At 41.1% G+C, this 18,153-nt stretch overlaps 1 protein-coding gene across 6 annotated transcripts in view; it reads right to left on the bottom strand.

Annotated features, from left to right (window-relative positions):
• Window positions 1–18,153, bottom strand: part of LOC144023262 (BAR/IMD domain-containing adapter protein 2-like) — a 129,857-nt gene that overhangs the window by 10,697 nt on the left and 101,007 nt on the right. For all 6 annotated transcript variants that reach the window (XR_013284515.1, XR_013284514.1, XR_013284516.1 and 3 more), the window contains 8 exons: window positions 17,098–17,169; window positions 12,770–12,907; window positions 6,253–6,405; window positions 3,275–3,517; window positions 2,966–3,191; window positions 1,470–1,671; window positions 1,323–1,391; window positions 85–238 (listed from right to left, as the gene is read on the bottom strand). Coding sequence is in view for 3 of the 6 variants with exons in the window: in XM_077528527.1 (XP_077384653.1) it covers window positions 85–238; window positions 1,323–1,391; window positions 1,470–1,671; window positions 2,966–3,191; window positions 3,275–3,517; window positions 6,253–6,405; window positions 12,770–12,907; window positions 17,098–17,169 (1,257 nt within the window). In the remaining 3 variants the exon portion in view is untranslated. The remainder of the gene's footprint in view (window positions 1–84; window positions 239–1,322; window positions 1,392–1,469; window positions 1,672–2,965; window positions 3,192–3,274; window positions 3,518–6,252; window positions 6,406–12,769; window positions 12,908–17,097; window positions 17,170–18,153) is intronic.

The raw sequence follows: 18,153 nt of genomic DNA, 5'->3' as shown, positions 1-18,153 counted from the left end.
GTCAGCATACAGCAAGAAAGTCTTCACAGCAACAAAGCATCGCCAGACACGTTCACTGACTACTCGTGCCGACTTGTCGCCTACCTGAGTGCCAAAGCCTGCCATGCTGTAGGGCCTCGGGCGGGTCTGCGCCAGACTCTGCGCCAACAGTCGGGCGGTCAGGCCATAGTCAGGCGTAGGCAGGGATTGGTCGCTCTCCAAAAGGTTGCCCGTACTGCTACTCTTGCCATGATGCAGGCTGGCCAAACAGGGAGAAAAACCTCAGATGGGTCGCCATTAATGAGTGGGCTAAACTGGCATTTAAAATGCAAGCAATGGTAGGGCACCACCTACAGGACGGGACAATGGCTGCACTCTTGTTTGTCTCCCACTTGACTAAACCTAAACCACACACTTTTATACTTTTTATGACTCTTTTCTTGATTTACAAGCATAAAATTACTCATCATATGAGAGGGTGGGGTGTGCGAGTGCGGGCGGACAGATATAATGACATCACAAAAAAAAAATAGATTCAATTACATTACACTCTGGATAGGAACCACTGCGGGGTGGCGGTGGGGCATTTGTCCTCCCTCTTTTCTTGCCCGATTGACAAGCCCAACTCCCCCCTTCCCTTCCCCCATAAACATGTGAATTACTTTTCCTGGTTGCTTGTTGCTAGGCAGAGTTCACAGGCTGAACCGCAACTGCCCCATAGATCAATGACCAAATTGCCAGCCGCACATATTAAAGCCCTTTAAATGTTGCAGGTGGAGGACTATAAAGTCACACAGTCTTGAATATTCCACCCTTTTCCCCTTCGGTCTGTGTTCTGTGTCAACAACACCGACACACAAGAAGGGAGGGTTAAGTCGATGTGAGAATTTGACAGCGTGGGAGGTAGACTAGTATCAAAGGCAGAGCATGTGAAAGGTAATAGCTGAAAGTCAGGACAGGGATGTGAAATGACAGGAGCCTCTTTCACACTGCCTATTAAAGCCTGGAATTTTCCAACTTTGGTTTTTGTTCTGTGTGGAATGTGTGGAACACAGAAAGTCAAGAGGGAAAAGTGGAGCTGAGAATTTGCTTTGTGAAAGGAGATAGCTGAAAGCCAGGCCGCTACCTAACGTCATACATTTGTTAAAGTCACAGGCAAAAACTGTGTGAAAGAGGCTGCAGACCCACACCAGGGAAAATACACCAACAACAACACTGCTTGGATTATGACGGTTTATTTATATGCATTTTTGTAAATGAATCACTGCTCTGTAATTAACATAAAACGAGGAAAAAAGAAAACCATCTCCATCTGCTGGACCGTCCGAGTCGCCACTGCTTACTTCACTTTCAGCTTCTCGCTGTCAGTCTCGGGCAGCACTCGTGTGTAGGAGAACGGGAACCAGCCACGCCTGATGAAAACAATCATGCAACGTGTTATTAATATGACACAAACATGCCTGGATTAGCGTAGAAGGCATGCGTGTTACATTTTGTTCTTCTCATTCTCGCCATAGTGCCATCCGTCACGGGCCTCGGGCACCAGCAGGGTGATCACGTCACCCTCGGAAAAGCTGAGCAGGGTGCCGTTGTCGCCGGCGGCGTGCGAGAAGATGGCCTGCACGCGGGAGCGTCCGTTCTTCTCCAGGCCCGCTGCCATGGAGCTGGACCTGGGGAGGGTCCGGGTCTCACCTGAGCAGAGCACACAGAGGTGATCTCAATAACATTTTGAGCGGCAGAGATAATTATATTCCCGTAATCTGCAAAGATGTTGATTTGACACCCTCCAAAAACCCAGAATGTTTAGGTCTAAGTGATTTTCATCAAAACCATTAAGAGCGGGTTAATCCCAACTCACTCCCAGCCATTTGCACTGAAGCACCCCCTCCGCTCCCGGCTGTTTCACTGGATTTTGATTCATTTGAGTCATTACCAAAAGAAAATTTAGAGCCTCTTCTTTCATCAGGGGAAAAAAAAAATGTATGTTTGTATCCGTTTCCCTTTTGTGTCAATTAGCATTAGAATATAGCTAAGTTTCATCATTATTCACAAACCTGTTGAAAACACTGGGAAAAACAATTTGTTGCAACATGGCCCTGGCTGATCTCTTATACCACATGTGTCAAAATCCGGTCCTTGAGGGCCGCAGTCCTGCAGGTTTTGGATATTTCCCTTCCTCAACACAGCTGATTCAGGATCAGTTCATCAGCAAGCTCTGCAGAAGCCTGATAATGAGACTGTTAATTGGAATCAGCTGCACTTCGAGTAGGGAAATCTATAAAACCCGCAGGACTACGGCCCTCGAGGACCGCAGTTTGCCACCCTGTCTTATACTTGCTGGCCATTTTCTGTAATAACTATTAGGGGTGTGCCAAAAAAATCGATTCATAAAAGAATCAAGGATTCTCATTTATAAATCGAATCGAAATTAATATCCCAAAATCGATTTTATTACATTAGAAATGAAGAAGTGGAAAAGGCAGTTGTAGCCCACATGCTGTTTTTGTGAAAAAAGGCACTTACAATACAAAATTAATAAATGTTTAAACAAAAAAAAAAGAAACTTTAACATCTCTATTTGTCGTTTTGTCTTGCAAAGCAGACTGGAGTAGATCATGACAATGTTGTGCATATCTGTAAATTGAAGCAGAAATCATTTGTCAATCAAACAATTTTGAATCGAAAATCGATTCTGAATCGAATCGTAGACCCAAAATTCGTAATCGAATCGAATCGTGAGACAGCCCTAATAACTATCATTGCTTTAAGCAACTTCTTCAGGTGAGAACCCGTATCAAAGCCTTCTGTATATTCTGGCATAGAAACACACAAAAAAAATGTGTAAATACATTTTTGGGAGTGAAGGACAAAGTATTAAACGTTTTGGTTTTGAGTGAGTTTATGGTTGGAGCCATGCTTCCCTGCTGGTCTCAAGGTTTCAGAAAGCTGACATAGAGAGACAGCGGTGTGTTGTCGGAAATCTTACCCACTGGGTTCTTGTTCTTGGCGGGGCCTGGCCTGCGGACAGGGAGGGTATTGGAGTAGACGTCGCTGACCTGTCTCTGAGGCTGAACCTGGGACTGCACCTGCGCCTGGGTTTGCGGCGACGAAGGCCTGACTTGGGATAGGGTCCCTCCATCTGTCCAGTATTCCTCACCATGGACCCCCGTTGTCCCGTTGACCATGGACATGCCATCGGGGCCCATCAGCCTCTGCAATGAACAAACAAAGCGGGCAATGCCACTCGTGAGAATACGTAGAACCTCTGATCCACTTCACGGTGGTGTGAACTCACCGCCTGGTGCCCAAGGCCACTGCCCATGAACACAGCCAGCTCGGGGGGCACGGGAAGGGGCTGGGCTCCGGGGATGGGGTCGGAGATAACCAGGTTGGATTTGGAAGTGTGCAGGGGGCTGGCGCCGCTCATGGTGGCCGAGCCCATCTGCTGGGCCAGGAGCACAGCCCTCTCGGGGAGCTTGTTGGGGTCTGAACAGGCCTGTTGCCACACTGGGATCTTCTGGGTCAGAAGGTCTTTACCCTGGAAGGATGAGCAAGCGGTGAACTTCAGGGTTTAGACAAGGTGCGTCAAAAACTAAATGCAACACCTTCAGGGAGGGGAAATAGATGAACTTCAACTCTTCTGGGAAGATTTTACAACATTTGGGGGAATTTTGTCAATGATCAGGAAAGGGTATTTTCCAAATTTGCCTAATACATCAGGATGCATAGAATTATAATGGGGAAGATTCAAATTCATGGTTAACTATTTTGGATTCTGGGATTCAATCTTTGCATGGCACGTCCTCCCCATGCTTGGCCTGAATGCTCCTGCAGTCCAAAAAGCATACATGGTGTAACGGTGAATGGACTGGATCTACCTTGCGATTGAGTGGTGACCATTCCAGGGTGTAATCTCTCGCCTCTCACGACAGCTCACTGGTGGATAGATAGTCAACTAAGGCTTCGAGACCCCAAGACCTTTACATTTAGTTGCTGACAGTCTTGTGCGTCAGTTGGCTGACTTCTGCTGCCAATGTCTGTGGTTGTCACTCTCTAAATGTGCTCTGTGATTGACTGGTTGTACCACAGCGTCGTACCCACAGTCACCTCAGATAAACTCCAGGTTATCAGAACAGGATAAGATATAGAAAATAGACGAATGGTCCACTAAAGAGTCTAGTCCTAACCATGATCGACTGACTCAAAGATAGACGTTGATCCCAAGACATTATAAAGTTGTGTCTGCATCAGTTGATGGGTTTGCAAACTTGGTTAATATCCCCCTTTCTTTGGTTTCTTTCCATTTCAAATCTGATTGGATCATTCTGTCGTGAAATTGGATCAAGAGTTCCCCGTTCCTCAGTTTTCAGTCTGGAAGAAGGGCAAGAACACCTGCAGGTGGTCCAGGTGCTACCCAAGTTTGATTACTGCGTTCACACGTGACCAAATGAACTGTGACTGTTACGTAACAACAAAGAGTTTCTTCGCCCTTGACTTGATGTCTAAGAATGAGCCGAGTCCAGAGGAGGAACACAATCAAAGCAGAGGCCATTTTATTAGGAATCAACATGAACGCGTTTGGAGTCAAAGCCAAAAGTTAAGCAGTGCTAGACGAAATTATGAGTGGAATTTAAATGATTGAGAGTCTGAATCCAAATTGACAACCTGTAGCTGAAAAATAAGGCAAGCTTTGCCGTGCGATACAAAAACCTTGGTAAAGACTGCAGTCACTGAAATAAACACTCAGTCCAAAAAGGTTTCTCCTCGCCGTGCATCCTTGACCCTTTGCACGCTTATAAAAACAGCCCGCGTGGGCCAACAGGCACCCGAGCAGCCCACGCTAGCAACTCACAGCCACACATCTTCGCAGAACGCTTCTTTTTTTTTTATGCTTTATTACCGCTCCCTCCTTGTGTTAATTTGTTCTCCTTCCTCTGTCATTGCACACGTATAAAAAAAAGACACTAGGCACCCTTGGGGAGGTTTTCTTTCTTTCAGGTCGTCCCACGCACACGCCCACGTCCCGATTAATGACTAGACTCCATGTTGATGCAGCGCATACACATATTGCTGGTCTCGTGGCATCTTCCAGCACGACAGTTCACTCACACCCACCAGCAATCCCGGGGGAGACGGATGTCTGCATTAAAGAGCTTCTTTAATTCAAATGCCAGCATTGATGGGGGGGAATCGGATACATTCTGCATGAAAATCAACTCCATATTTGATTTGTATCCATACTGCTCAATTCAGCATTTGGCCTCAATGCTCAAAGGTGCAATGGTGGATTTACAACATCAGACAACCACGGCAGCCATTGTCGACAGTCATAATGGCTTTTTAAATGAAGAGGCCCCAATGAGCACTTTAAGCTAACGTGACTTTTTAATTAGCTGTTTTCTAATGTGCTTTGAGCAGGTGGGTGACTAAATACACAGAAGATTGACTCTTCGTGCTTTGCTTTTTTGTGCGCGTTTTTTTTATGCTTATTCCAAAAGTGGCAGAAGGAAACGAGAAGTAAGCTGACTCATTCAAAGCGCATCTGCGACGCGACTCACCTCGTCTTCATCATTCGTCATTACCGTTAAGACTGAGCGGTTTATTTGTTTTGGATGTCGCTATAGTTTACAGCGGTCAACTTTTTTTTTTTTTTTTCCCCTCCCACACTTGGGCGGTTTGTGAGAATCGAGAAAAAAAACAAACATTTGTGAAGCACATCTGTGACCAGACTCATGTTGGCCTTCTGGCTTTCTCATTCATGAAGACTGTCGTAATATCACCAGTTATGAATTTAGTTTTCACATTTTCAACATTAAAAAATTAACGAATATAACAAAGCCGATGTGGTACATTAATGTTGGAATGCAGCCTTTGAATACTTTTAGAATAGATTATTCTACCATTTTTTCTATTGATGTGGTAAGTGAGGTTTTAATTGTTTAGCACCTTGAGTTGCCTTTTAATGTATGAAAGAAGCTATATAAATAAAGTTTGATTGATTGATTGATATCCTTGACAATTGTGGCAGCATTCGAATACCTAACCAGTGGTGGCAGGCTACATTAAATAAGCTCAAGGTTAGCTTGTTTTGATCTAAAGTTTGGACATTCTCACATTCTTTCCTCCTTATTGACTTATTTCTACATGGAGTTGTGCCAACAATAGTCCATTGGGCCTAGGTAGAATAAGGAGATAGAAATGGATTCTTCCTTTACCTCCATCTAAGCTTTAAAAGTGCCAACCAAGCAAAGTAATAATAGACGTGTGTTGCACCTTGCCATGGTAGGCGCTGCTGTTTTTGGCCACGGCACACTGGCGGTCCACCAGGAAGCAGTACCTCCGACGCTCCTCGGACAAGGCAGTCTTGTATCCCTCGGCGATGAAGCTGTCCAGCTCGGTCTGCTTACTGCTGATGGTCTCGACGAACTGCGTGGGAGCAGGTGCACACACAATAATGCGTCAGCACTACTGTGAGGAGGCCGAGCGCAGCCTGTTGTCACAAATAATTAGTAGGCATTCGTAAGGAAAGTAATTCACTGTAATTAGTAGAAATCAAGATTCTCTCACCTCCAAATTGTATACCATGACATCTGTTTTTAAAAACAATTCTTTGCAGTTTGTGTATGCATGCTATACTCTTTGTGCATAATCTTTGTGACCGGCATAAAAGTGCAACATTTGACAAATCAGTTGTTCTATTTCATTGTTTCAAATGACTTGGTTGGCGTTCCACACATTTTTGTAAATGAATGAAAGTTGAAACTGGAGAATCCATATTAAAATTTCCACACAGGTAACACTAATATTGCAATTTCATGTTTTTAAAAAAACAGATTATCACATAAATGTGCTTCTCTGAGAATATTGTATTTTCTTATAAAATTCTGACTTTTTCCAACCAAATATTTGTTTTGTCGGAATATTGTAATACTGTATTTTCCAAACAAAAAAGGCTTTTTTTTTTTTTTTAAATACATTCTTTCCTTTTGTCCATTGAAAATGATTTTTTTTCTTTTCCAAAATGTGTTTTTTTTTTTTCCTCTAAATATTTTTCAAAAACATTTACAACTTTTACTGGGAACATGAGTATTCTCATGTAAAATCATTTTTTTTCTTCCCATATTAAAACTTAAAATTCCTATGAGTATTTTCTCAAAATGTATCTTTTTATTTCATATTTATTTTTGATGAGTGTTTAGACTAATTGTCATTGTTGCAAAAAATTGTTCTATGTATATTAATCCCTTGATTTTGACTTGACCCGCCTATATACTGTCACACTCCTTTGTAGATTCTTGGTAAAAATGTTCGCTGTGACTTTAAGGTTCCAAGACAGCATGTGAGCAACAACCTTCTGTATTTTGTTTTTGCTCTAAAAACAGCATGTGCCAAGTTCACGGCAAGAGCCCCAAAAAGGTCAATCGTGTTGATGGAGTCCTACAGGAGTCAGACAGTCAGTTATTTTCAGGGGGAATGATGTTTTGACAGTTTTGTTCAGGGTATGAGTGATTACGGGGCACATATTTTGAAAAATGTACTTTTTATTTCTTGTGTACAAATTCTCAGTACCCATTAAGTAGGGCTGGGCAATAAATCAAATTAATTTGATACATCGTCATTTTAAAAAATCGAATCGTTGAAAATTTGCTAAATCGTGAAATCAAGTTTGTTTGCAATAGCTACCAACTACTTAATTGTGGCATTTAAGCCCAAACTATGAATGTTAAGTGCATGTTAAAACGGATATATAATCAGTATACGTTACTGGTGTCTGAACATTTTGCACAGGAATTATTTTTTAATAAATGAAACCTTGAAATAAACGTTTGTTGGATGTATTAGGTTAAAATCGATTAAAATCGTAATCGTCCTGAATGACTGCAAAAATCGAGATTTTATTTTTTGGCCATATCGCCCAGCCCTACCATTAAGTATGAATTTACAAGTAAATATTTTTTCCATGTCAATTTTTGAAAACGTGCCTGCAAGCGCTCAATTCTGCACTTCTGACACAGGGTTGCGTAGCATGTAGCTAGCTAACTTAATTACCACAGCGATATTGAGTCCAGAACACGAGCAGCTAAACTGCTGAGCCACTTTCAAACGTGTGAAACGAAATCCTGCGGAGGCATTGTTAAGCATATTGTACACAGCCACATCATGTCAAAGCAAAACGCTTAGCAGAGCTGCACTAAAATGTCAGGTGAAGTCTACTGAACTTTATTCCGAGTTAATGAGAGGTACAGTAAATGGTGGCAGCTTTATGCTGAGCCCCATTTAAAACGCATTCACTGACATTGATGACTCATGGTTATCAAATATGCAATCTAACTACGCTAGTTTCCAAAAATGACGGCGTGCACGATTGTGCAACCACATTATCTGGCTCTTACTTTACTAGCCCTCTTAAAGATGAAAAAACAATAATTGAGTTGGATATTGGTCACGTTAATGGTGAAGAAAAAAAAAAAATCGAAATGACAGTATCTTGGTCTAATTTTTTTATACTACAAAAAAACGATCCAATAAATGAAGCGTCACTCCGCTGTGGAGGTGCATACAGACTGGAGAGCATCGTAATCTAAACGATACGGAATGAACACGAACAATAGCCCTTTGCCAAATGACGACCACAAAACCGGCGAGCCGCGTCGGCGGGATGACAAATTCATTCTCCTCCCGGGAGCGGCCTGACCTGCTTCCTTCCGCTCTTGCTCGACACGTTACAATCAAATTAAAAGCTTTGAATCTGGTTCATATCCCGGCCCACTGGGGCTTCACTGGGTTGTGGCGGGACGTTATGAAATACGCCGACAACTTGAGAATCTTTCACCATTCATTTTTTTTTTCTCTTTCTTCAGTTTTTATTCATCTGCTGTGTGAAAGAACTTTTTCTACTTTAGCTATGACTCACACAGTGCAGAAAAAAAGTGAAAAATATGCCACAGTGGGCACATTTAACACCACTAGCGAGCGAGGTTGCATGAAAAAAAGTCTCTGCTATTAAAATTATCACAGCCCCACAGACGACCTTTCCTTCTTTTCCCACTTTCTTTTGTTATTACAACCTTGTCTACTCTCTCGCACTTTCACAAAAAAAAGGTACAGTTCAATAATAATCCTCTTGTCAAGAAAAAACACAAGCGTCCCGTTCCTCCAAGGATTCTTAAGGTCAGTGAAGTAACCCAAGACAATTAGTGGCGAGGGAAAAGCCCAGCCAGAGACACAAGCTGCTATTATAAAGAAGTCACCTCGGGTTACATCCCGGCTTGAATGTCTCGTGCGAAAGGTCGCCAACAGAGAAGGGAAGCTGCGACATGTCACCAACTCTCGTTGGCCTTTTGTAGAGACAACATGCAAAACCGGCTAAAATGTGAAGTTGAAAACATGCTCGTGCTTTGCTTTTAATGATGGGCGTGAGTGTCGGATGAAATCTTGGGGGGCAAGATCCAGCTCGACACGAATAATAGTCGATAAAGTAGTGTTGTTCCGATACCGATACTGGTATCGGCAGAGGTGCCGATACTGCATTAAAACAGTGGTATCGGTATCGGTGAGTACTTACAAGTAACATGCCGATACCATTATTTCCGACACTAATATAGGACTTTGGATGCAGCTTCTTGTGTCTTGCTCGTGCATGACATTCACTGATGTGTGACATGTTCACTGCATGCCGATCTAAGAAATCCTATTGGCCCTTGAATACTCTGAACCAACGGCAGGGTAGCTTATGCATGTTGAGGAAAAAAAAACAAAAAAAAACCTTAGGTATCGGTATGGTATCGGCATCGGCCGATACTGCAAAGCTGGGTATCGGAATCGGTATCGGGGGCCAAAAAACGGTATCGGAGCAACACTAAGATAAAGTCAGCATACCTGATGTTTCCAGTTAAAATGATTTGCTTGCCACAATTTCCCATGACTTCTGATTTGAAATTAATTTGTTATTCAAATATATACATATGCAGGGGCAGTTGTGTATATTGTTGCTGACAGGAAGAGCAACGCCTTGTGACTGAATATGGTTAATTTTACATTTTTAGATAAATCAACACTATTGGTTTTACCTGAGGCCGTTTTGTTTATTTTTAGGCATTATTAACCACTTTAAAGTGTTAAAATTAGCTTGATAACAACTTTAATAACTCTCTTGGACACTTTAACTCTAAGACTTGCATTTTCCCTTTGTGTTATGTCACCTCAAGATTTCAAGCATTTTAGACAATAAGTAAAAATAGTCACGTTAGACACATTTGAGTAAGCCCGTTTAGTGAAAAAATGGACAGCTAAATAAATCTACATATGCTATAGGAGCTGGTCGGTCAAGAAGGAAAGCTTCACACATATTTTTAGACAGTTTGGTCAACTCATTGTTTCATTTATTGCATTATTGATGGCTTCAAAACCTTTGAAAAGGAGTTTAGGAAGAAGATGTTTTTGTGTAATATTGAAAGCCGGTTGTCTAGTGGGGTGGGGGTGCCGCATGAGCGCAGATATTGACACAGCACTGTAGCATTTTAAATTGATAACTGCGTCAGAAATTAGCTGTTTCTTTAGTGCATTAATAAATTAGTAATTGCACATGATTTTGGTGTAATGTGAGAAATCTAATCAATCAACTTCAACGGTGCAGTACTTGGTAACTCAAGCAAGATGCCCCCCCCCCCCCCCCCCCCACCGCTTCTTGAATAGTAATTATGGATATGTGATGCAGATGAAGGTGATAACCAGTCATTAGTGAAGTGTGAATGTACTGTATTACAGTAGAAAAGGTGCCTTCAAGCTCTAAACAGGTCCATCTTTTTTTCTTTTTTACGGAATTTGCCCGCCAGACTAATATGGGAACACCGAGATTTCACAACAATTTTTTTTGCGGGAATTCAAACGCGTTCCCCAGCACCTTGAAGCGCCGAGCGGCTCACCTTCATCATCAACACTCTTTGGAGTCAAAAGAAGCACAGCGAAAAGGCTCCGGGACGCACAGAAAAAACAAAAACAAAACCTTTCTTCTTCATCTGCATTGAAGCTTATTGAAGGTGTGTGCGGGGGCTTCTTTATCGACAGTCCTCGTGCTGGCACCCAGCGGTCCACTTGACTGTACACCACATAATGAGCTGCTTAACATTGTGACAGCGACTTTATACAACCGATGAGATGGTGTGTGTGTGTGTGTGAGTGGAGGCAATACAAAGAGGCGGACACAAAGTGCATTGGTGGAGAAGCATGGGAGACTTGGCAATCAATAAAACGCACCATCTGTTTGCAATGCCAGACAACGTTTTCTTTAACATTTTAGCGGAAAAAAAGAACGCTGGAAACAAGTGTATGAACGAGGAAAAAGTTGGCCTCCATATGAGTTAGGGGTCACCATCTATCTCTATCAGGCCCTCCTAGGGTCACGTATCACCCAAATAGGTCGACTTTTTCTCCTACACACACCTACTTTTTTTTTTCACCACTCACACACGCCTACTGATCACATCAGTCAACACGCTCAAGATAAACAATGAAATTTTTTTCCCCCAACCAACCCACGGTTGCCTGAATGATGAGCTCATACTTCAGCACAGATGCGTCCGTCTGATCAGGGCTAGTCAGACAGCACCGCCCCTTCTCTCTTCACCCATTCAACTTCCTCAGTCTCCACAACTTCCCGAGTGTCCCCCACCATGCCAAAAAACGACAGCCTTTCTCCTTCTAAGCATAGGCTGGGTGGGTATGAAGAGGAAGGAGGGGTTTGGGGTTCATTGCAGGGGCAAGTTGAGGAGTGCCTCAACATATGCAGATGACACGTGAATAGGAAATGATATTTGATGAATTATTATTTGTGACTTTTTTTTTTTTTCCATATGCCATAAGCTGCCACAAGACGGGGCCATAGCCCAAAAAAAAAAAAGTTGTGTTTAGCACCATCCAGTGGCATATAGAGGCAATTGTAATTAGTTTTAGGAGGGTGTCACTTATTGATCTTGACTGTTGATGGGAAATACAGTCTTCTGATTTCTTCCTTGGCTACATCCTTTTCTTGACCGAGTCGAAGGTAAAATGAACAATCGTTAATTTATGAACGATTTCCAATTTGCCAATGCCACTTTTGACCTCTTGGTCACACCAGTGTTTTAATTGAACAAAAACCTTCACATGAGCAAACGACATGATTGCGACTATGTGTTGACTCTGCAAACACCAGCTGAAATGATCCCGGGTGGCGCAACCATTGATTTGGCTGCGACCCGGCTGCACCTCTGAGCGGGTCCGCGCAATTAGGCTGCAAGGGTTCGGCCCCATGGCGCACAATTCCTGCTTTTCCTTTCGGCGGCCATTTTCCTCTCAAGAACCTTCCGTTCAGTGTTTGTTGAGAAGTGGGAGCATGACTTGTTAATATACAAAAGACAAGCGCTTTATCCAGCGCCGAGGGCAGGACTGAACTCATTCAACTCATCAGCATGTTATTTGCCTGCAACTGCCTTGTCAGGTTACTTTGCCAGGCAAATAACAAGCACGATGACACCAAGAGCAAACATGACTTCATTCCCTTGAGTCAGCTGATCGCTTTGGTTTGAAAACAACAATTTATAGACGCAAATGTGTTGGTTCTTTTGCAAAATAATCACATTATATTGCCTTCCGGTGTGTGAGCTAAAAATGCTGAAAGCAGAAATATGTTTTTTATGAATTCAGTAAAATAAGTATTAATATTATTATTTTAAAGTTTAATAGGTACGCATATTTAATGTAACCACTCCAACTTGCCAAAGTTGTTAAGTGTTAAAAGTCGGACGCCCACCTGCATCTCCTTCTCGCCGTATTTGGACGGGTTCTTGCTGCCCTGGCTCTTCCGGCGAAGCTTCTTCAGTTCCCCTTGACACTTCTCCAGACTCTCCCCTTTATTCTTGTGCTCCACTTGGTATTTCTTCAGGGCCGCCTGCGGACACCGAAAACGCAGCGAATAAGTCTTCTTGTGAAATAATTCATGTATGTAGTTTTTCAACAAAACCAATACAAATTCCAGCTCGTAGGAAATAGCTGGATAGATGTAAACAAATGCACTGTAATGGATTAAAGCAACAGTATTGTTTGCTTGAACTGATAGAATGGAACGACTTACGGTGCGTCAGAAAGACCCCAGATTACTAACGTTCGCTAAGTTTGTCTCCTTGGGGTATCAGTAACAGAAGGATGGCAGCGAAACACGTCAGCCTTCTGTAAGGCGCAGCAGGACCTATGTAATATAATGAGCCATTATTGGATCTTCAATTATATATAAAAAGAAAGTGTATATTGATGTGATAGAACGTTTTTGGCACATTATTGAAGTTAATAGTATTTTTTATAAACATCGAAAAATCTATAATTTCTACACATTGTCCCTTTAAAAATGGTTTAACTTGGTGATTATTTCACATCTCACTAGAGGTAGGCCACATATCACTTGTGGTGGTGATACTATACTTACAATCAGTGCACTAAGTAGCATGAAATTTGGTGGCATGCCAAGTGCACACACCAAAAAGTCTCAAGACCCCAAGCTTGAAAAGGCAAAAAAGACAAACTAGTCATAGAATGTTTGTCCGATTGTTGCCAAATTTGAAGCACACATATATGGGACATCCATTGACAGGTCTGCGTCCCACTTATTTTTGTCGTTTGTAAACTGTACCAGTACAGTTACTGAACAACAAAAAATTAGGATCCAATACGAAAGTTGACTAGAATTAAGCTGAGGGGGAAAAAAATAAATAAAAAATCGGAGAACATGCTGGTTAGAAGTCATTTTAAAAACAGAAACACATAAAAATCAGCTTTCATAGCTTGTTTCACTTAGCGAGATTGAATTTGGTACCTCTGTCTATTGTGAATAGACCCACAAAACAGTCTAAATAAGCCATACCTGGGAGAGGACATTTGCCTTTTGGCCATTTCAAGTGGTCCTTCAGGACAAACAGCAGAGAGATTTTGTCCAATTCCTACCAAATCTGACCCCCATATACGAGGCTGGTAACTAAATTGTGAAGAAATAGAGCTTTCATCATAGTGTGTAGTAGGCAGAGTTTGAATAATTGCATCAAACACAAAACTCTGATTACTTCACATTGTCAGGTTAATGATTTTGAATTTCTATGGTAGACTCCACTGTAGGTTCCCATGATGGGATATGCTAATGACCACCACCTGGGAGCTTGTGTTTGTTTGCTGTTGAGCGGGAGGATTACACACCAACGACTTAACTGATTTAGTGGAGGTGTCGGGCATTAGCCAAGAAACAAACAGCCATTGAATTTGTTTATAGATTTGAATAAAAGGTGTCGATCCATGCATTTGTTTCCTCACAGTTGCATTGGCACAACACATTTATTTCATAATGATGAGCAAACTCAGGCAAATAAGGTGTGCAACCATGAGGCTGATCCAAATCTGTCATTGCTTGGAAAGCCACAAAGCCACATGCGATTAAAAAGAACCAGCTCAGGAATTTCATACCGACGTTTTATAAATTAATGCATTCCGTTTCCTCCCCAATCACTTATTTATTTGTAAAAAAATAAACAATTTCCTGGGTTGCAGCAGCTCTGTTGCTATAGCAACTGAGCCTACGATGACACAAGCTCGTGCAGTTTTCTGTATGAGGCAACACGTACGGCCGAGCGCTCACGCACGACTGTTTAAAAGTCCCGCTGGTCAGATGCTGAGGATGCAGGCCAGTAACTTGGTGAATGCACTGGGGGACGGGTGAGGATGGTTAACACACTGATTGATTGTTGGCAAGTAGCGCAGCCCTGTATAAGTGTTTTTTTTTTTTTTTTTTTTTTAAGTGTGTGTGTGTAAAAAATAAATAAATAAATCCCTTAAAATACATTTTTCTTGATGCACACCCACTCCCGCATGAACTTGCGAAAGAATGGCTTGTGTAATGCTTTTAGCTAACAAACAAAAACACTGCATTTCCCCAGCCCCTACTTTAATAAGTGACTCAATTAGGCAGCGAGTTCATTGAAGAAATACAAGCAACCCTTGAATAAAGATGGACGCTGAATAGAAAGGATGAATTGAAGCGTTCCCCATGCAGTAATTAACATGCTCTCGCTTTAGAAAAGTGGTGTTTATGTTTCGGGGAGCTACATAACCTTGCAGTTTCTCTACAATTGTAACACATTATAATGAACATTATTGCAAGAATGTCTCCTATATATTTGAAATTGAAACAGCCAAGAAACTAGTAATTTCCTTTTCCTTTCATTGACTATCTACTGGAAGTATGCTGACACTGCGCTAACACATGACAGAAAATATGCACCTATATATAGCCTGCTCTGGTCTTGACATGAGAATTCCCAGAATGGGCGACTGTCGTGTGAAAACGCAACCAATCCCAAGGCTCAAAATAAAAGGTTTGAGAGGCCGTTGTACACATATTTGCTTGATTGAGTTGTTGTGTGTGGATGGCCGAAAACTGGAATGACAGCTCAATTATGATCAGGAGAGGAGATGAAATTTGGCACATTTTCTGCTTTTTGAAAGTGTGGCGTCATGCCCATGTTGTGACCTCGCCGAGCGTGCGCGTGTCGTAAACCCCCGAGTAAGTGACTGCGTGGGATGGCAATGCAGAGAGGGGTGATGCGCCACTGGGGAGTGGGGTGGGGGGTGTTGCACAACACGCACGCTTGCTTTTCATCTCACAAAACGTATTTTCCGCTTTTTTCGAGATGTGTTCAATGTTTTGAGATGATTCCATCGAAAATATCAGTGTTTCAGTACGAGTGAGTTGGTTTTAATTCCCCCTTTATTTCCACACCAAAATAAGACAGCAGCAATTACCTGAGGGTTACCTGCGTCAAATGGTAATGCTTATTTTTGAAAGGTATTACTTTCACAATCTTTACCATTATGGTTTTAAATTGCATTGCCGAAATGTTTACGATATTTTGCTCAGCTACTACTTATTCAGCTGGGAGAGGGAAAATCATAAATAATAACAGTTCATACTAAAGCTCATACTAAGAAAAAAAAAAAGCACATGTGCTTGACATGACAACAACCTACAATCTCTAATAACATTTAATATTGAGGCCCATACTTGTTAATTCACGCACACATTGAGTTCCTCCACAATGACTGGCTTCACAAGCCCATTACGTTCCCCTTCATCTGATGATTCGTGTGGATTTTAAACATGGAAGGGCCAAAACATGCATTGTGAAAATTAAACGGCAAAAAAACAAAAAAAGACTAGCCACCAGAGGGTGCTAGAACTAATGGCAATCTGCCTCACTTTTTTTTTTAACAGACGTGCTGGCTGCTTTTAATATCGTGACATGACGACGACGACAATATATTGTGGCTGTTTTAATATCATAATATCACAATATTGCCGTGATTGTTACATCCCTACACTGAAATTAAATCAATACTGCATACAATAATCAGTATAAAAAGTTCAATATTGTTACATTTTTAAATATTTTTTAAAATCAAATTTAGCTTAGTAAAACTTACTTCATTTCCTTCATTCAGTGGCAAGAGATAGGGGAATCTTTCTGTGGATGTTCTTAACTCCTGTTTCCAAGCCGGTGTCTATATCAAGCCTGGATGTAGCTAATTTTATGATGTACCTCTTTAAAAAAATAAATAAATCAATAAATAAATAAAATACAAAATTAAAAAAAAAAAACAGTTGAGACTGAACCTCACCCCATTGTGTCTCCATTGCTTCAATAATCAATTCTTTCCATCAGTGAAATGATTACATCCCTATTTTGCGCAAGGCAATGCCTCCCCTTGCTGCTCTCTCGATAGGCTGAGCGAGAGACTGATGCACCATACGAAGCCCAAACCGTGTGACAATAGACATCATACAATAATAGAGACTATATAGCAGCATCCCCCTGAAATACAACACGCTGCTCAACACTGAGGCTTCATCCCACTCATTCTAAAGATATCGCAAGCAGACCGGCTCAGCTTTGCTCTCCCTCTGTCTGTCTGTCCGTCTGTCACCTAACAGCGTCACCTCATCCTTTTGAATCATATCCAACTTCAAAAGAGATGAATCATACCATGTCAATAACACGTGTCCGAGGGAGCTAGCAAAACGCGCTCAATCATTCGTATACTCACAGACAGGTAGCGAGCATCCAGCTCCACCTTCTTCTCCAGCTCGGATAGCAGCTCGTTGTGGAAAGACTTAAGCTGGGGAAAGGAAACAAACAAAAAAAAAGTTCATTCATGATGCACATGATGATTTCAATAAAAAAAGAAGAAACAGAGGACTTTTGAATTTACTTTAACTTATTTTTTGTCTTCGTCCCTTGACTTATAAGTTAAAACTGTTCCATGTTTATGCTTGTCACTCAAAATACTTGCATCACAAATCAATGGAATGAAATGGAATAAACTGAAAAAAAAATGTTAGTTTGTTGTGATTGTATTACTGCGAATGTTTTATGTTACACTTGTGTTTTATGTTATGTGTTTCTTTAAATCGCTTTGTGACCTGTATGGCTGTTTGAAATTGATACATAAATAAAGATGACTTGAAGTCAGCCTACAAGTGTGATTTCTTTTAATTCCAGGTAAAAAAAAAAAAAAAAAAAAAAAAAAAAATATATTTCACATGCCAATGATTGAGGTCATCTAAAGCATTTATATTTTATTTTTTAAACATTTTTGTTGCACTGAATGGTTTATTTTTATTTTTATTTTTTTTGGATTTACCTCTTATTTCTGTACTTTTTTTTTTTTTTTTTTTACAGGTCTTTAGTTCTTTTGTTTGTAAATGCTTTTAAATGTTGCACTTTTAAAAATGTAAACCACCTTGTTTATGAAATGCATGATGTACAAGCATATAGGAGTATACCCTCTTCAAAAAAAAATTCTGATTCAATATCTCAATATCTCAATGAACATAAGAACAATTTCCAAAATAAAAAAAAATATAAAAAAAGCGCATACACTACAGAAAACTAAGTCACAACATTAAAGTAAGGCTGCTAATAGAATGAATAGTTTACAAAATCCTAATTTTAATCAAATTTACTAAAGCACAAAATTAATGCATTCAACAACAAAAACAGCTACATCTAGTATTTTATATGACCTCAATGACTTTTATAGATAGCAACATGTCTGCTAGGCCTGCAATTTAGAAGTTGTCAGTCTATTTTTTTTTTTTGG

Source organism: Festucalex cinctus, chromosome 1 (assembly GCF_051991245.1).
Source record: "Festucalex cinctus isolate MCC-2025b chromosome 1, RoL_Fcin_1.0, whole genome shotgun sequence".
NCBI classification, from domain to species: domain Eukaryota; kingdom Metazoa; phylum Chordata; class Actinopteri; order Syngnathiformes; family Syngnathidae; genus Festucalex; species Festucalex cinctus.
The sequence above is the reverse complement of the archived record's forward strand: the minus strand, read 5'-3'. Positions and strand labels throughout refer to the sequence as shown.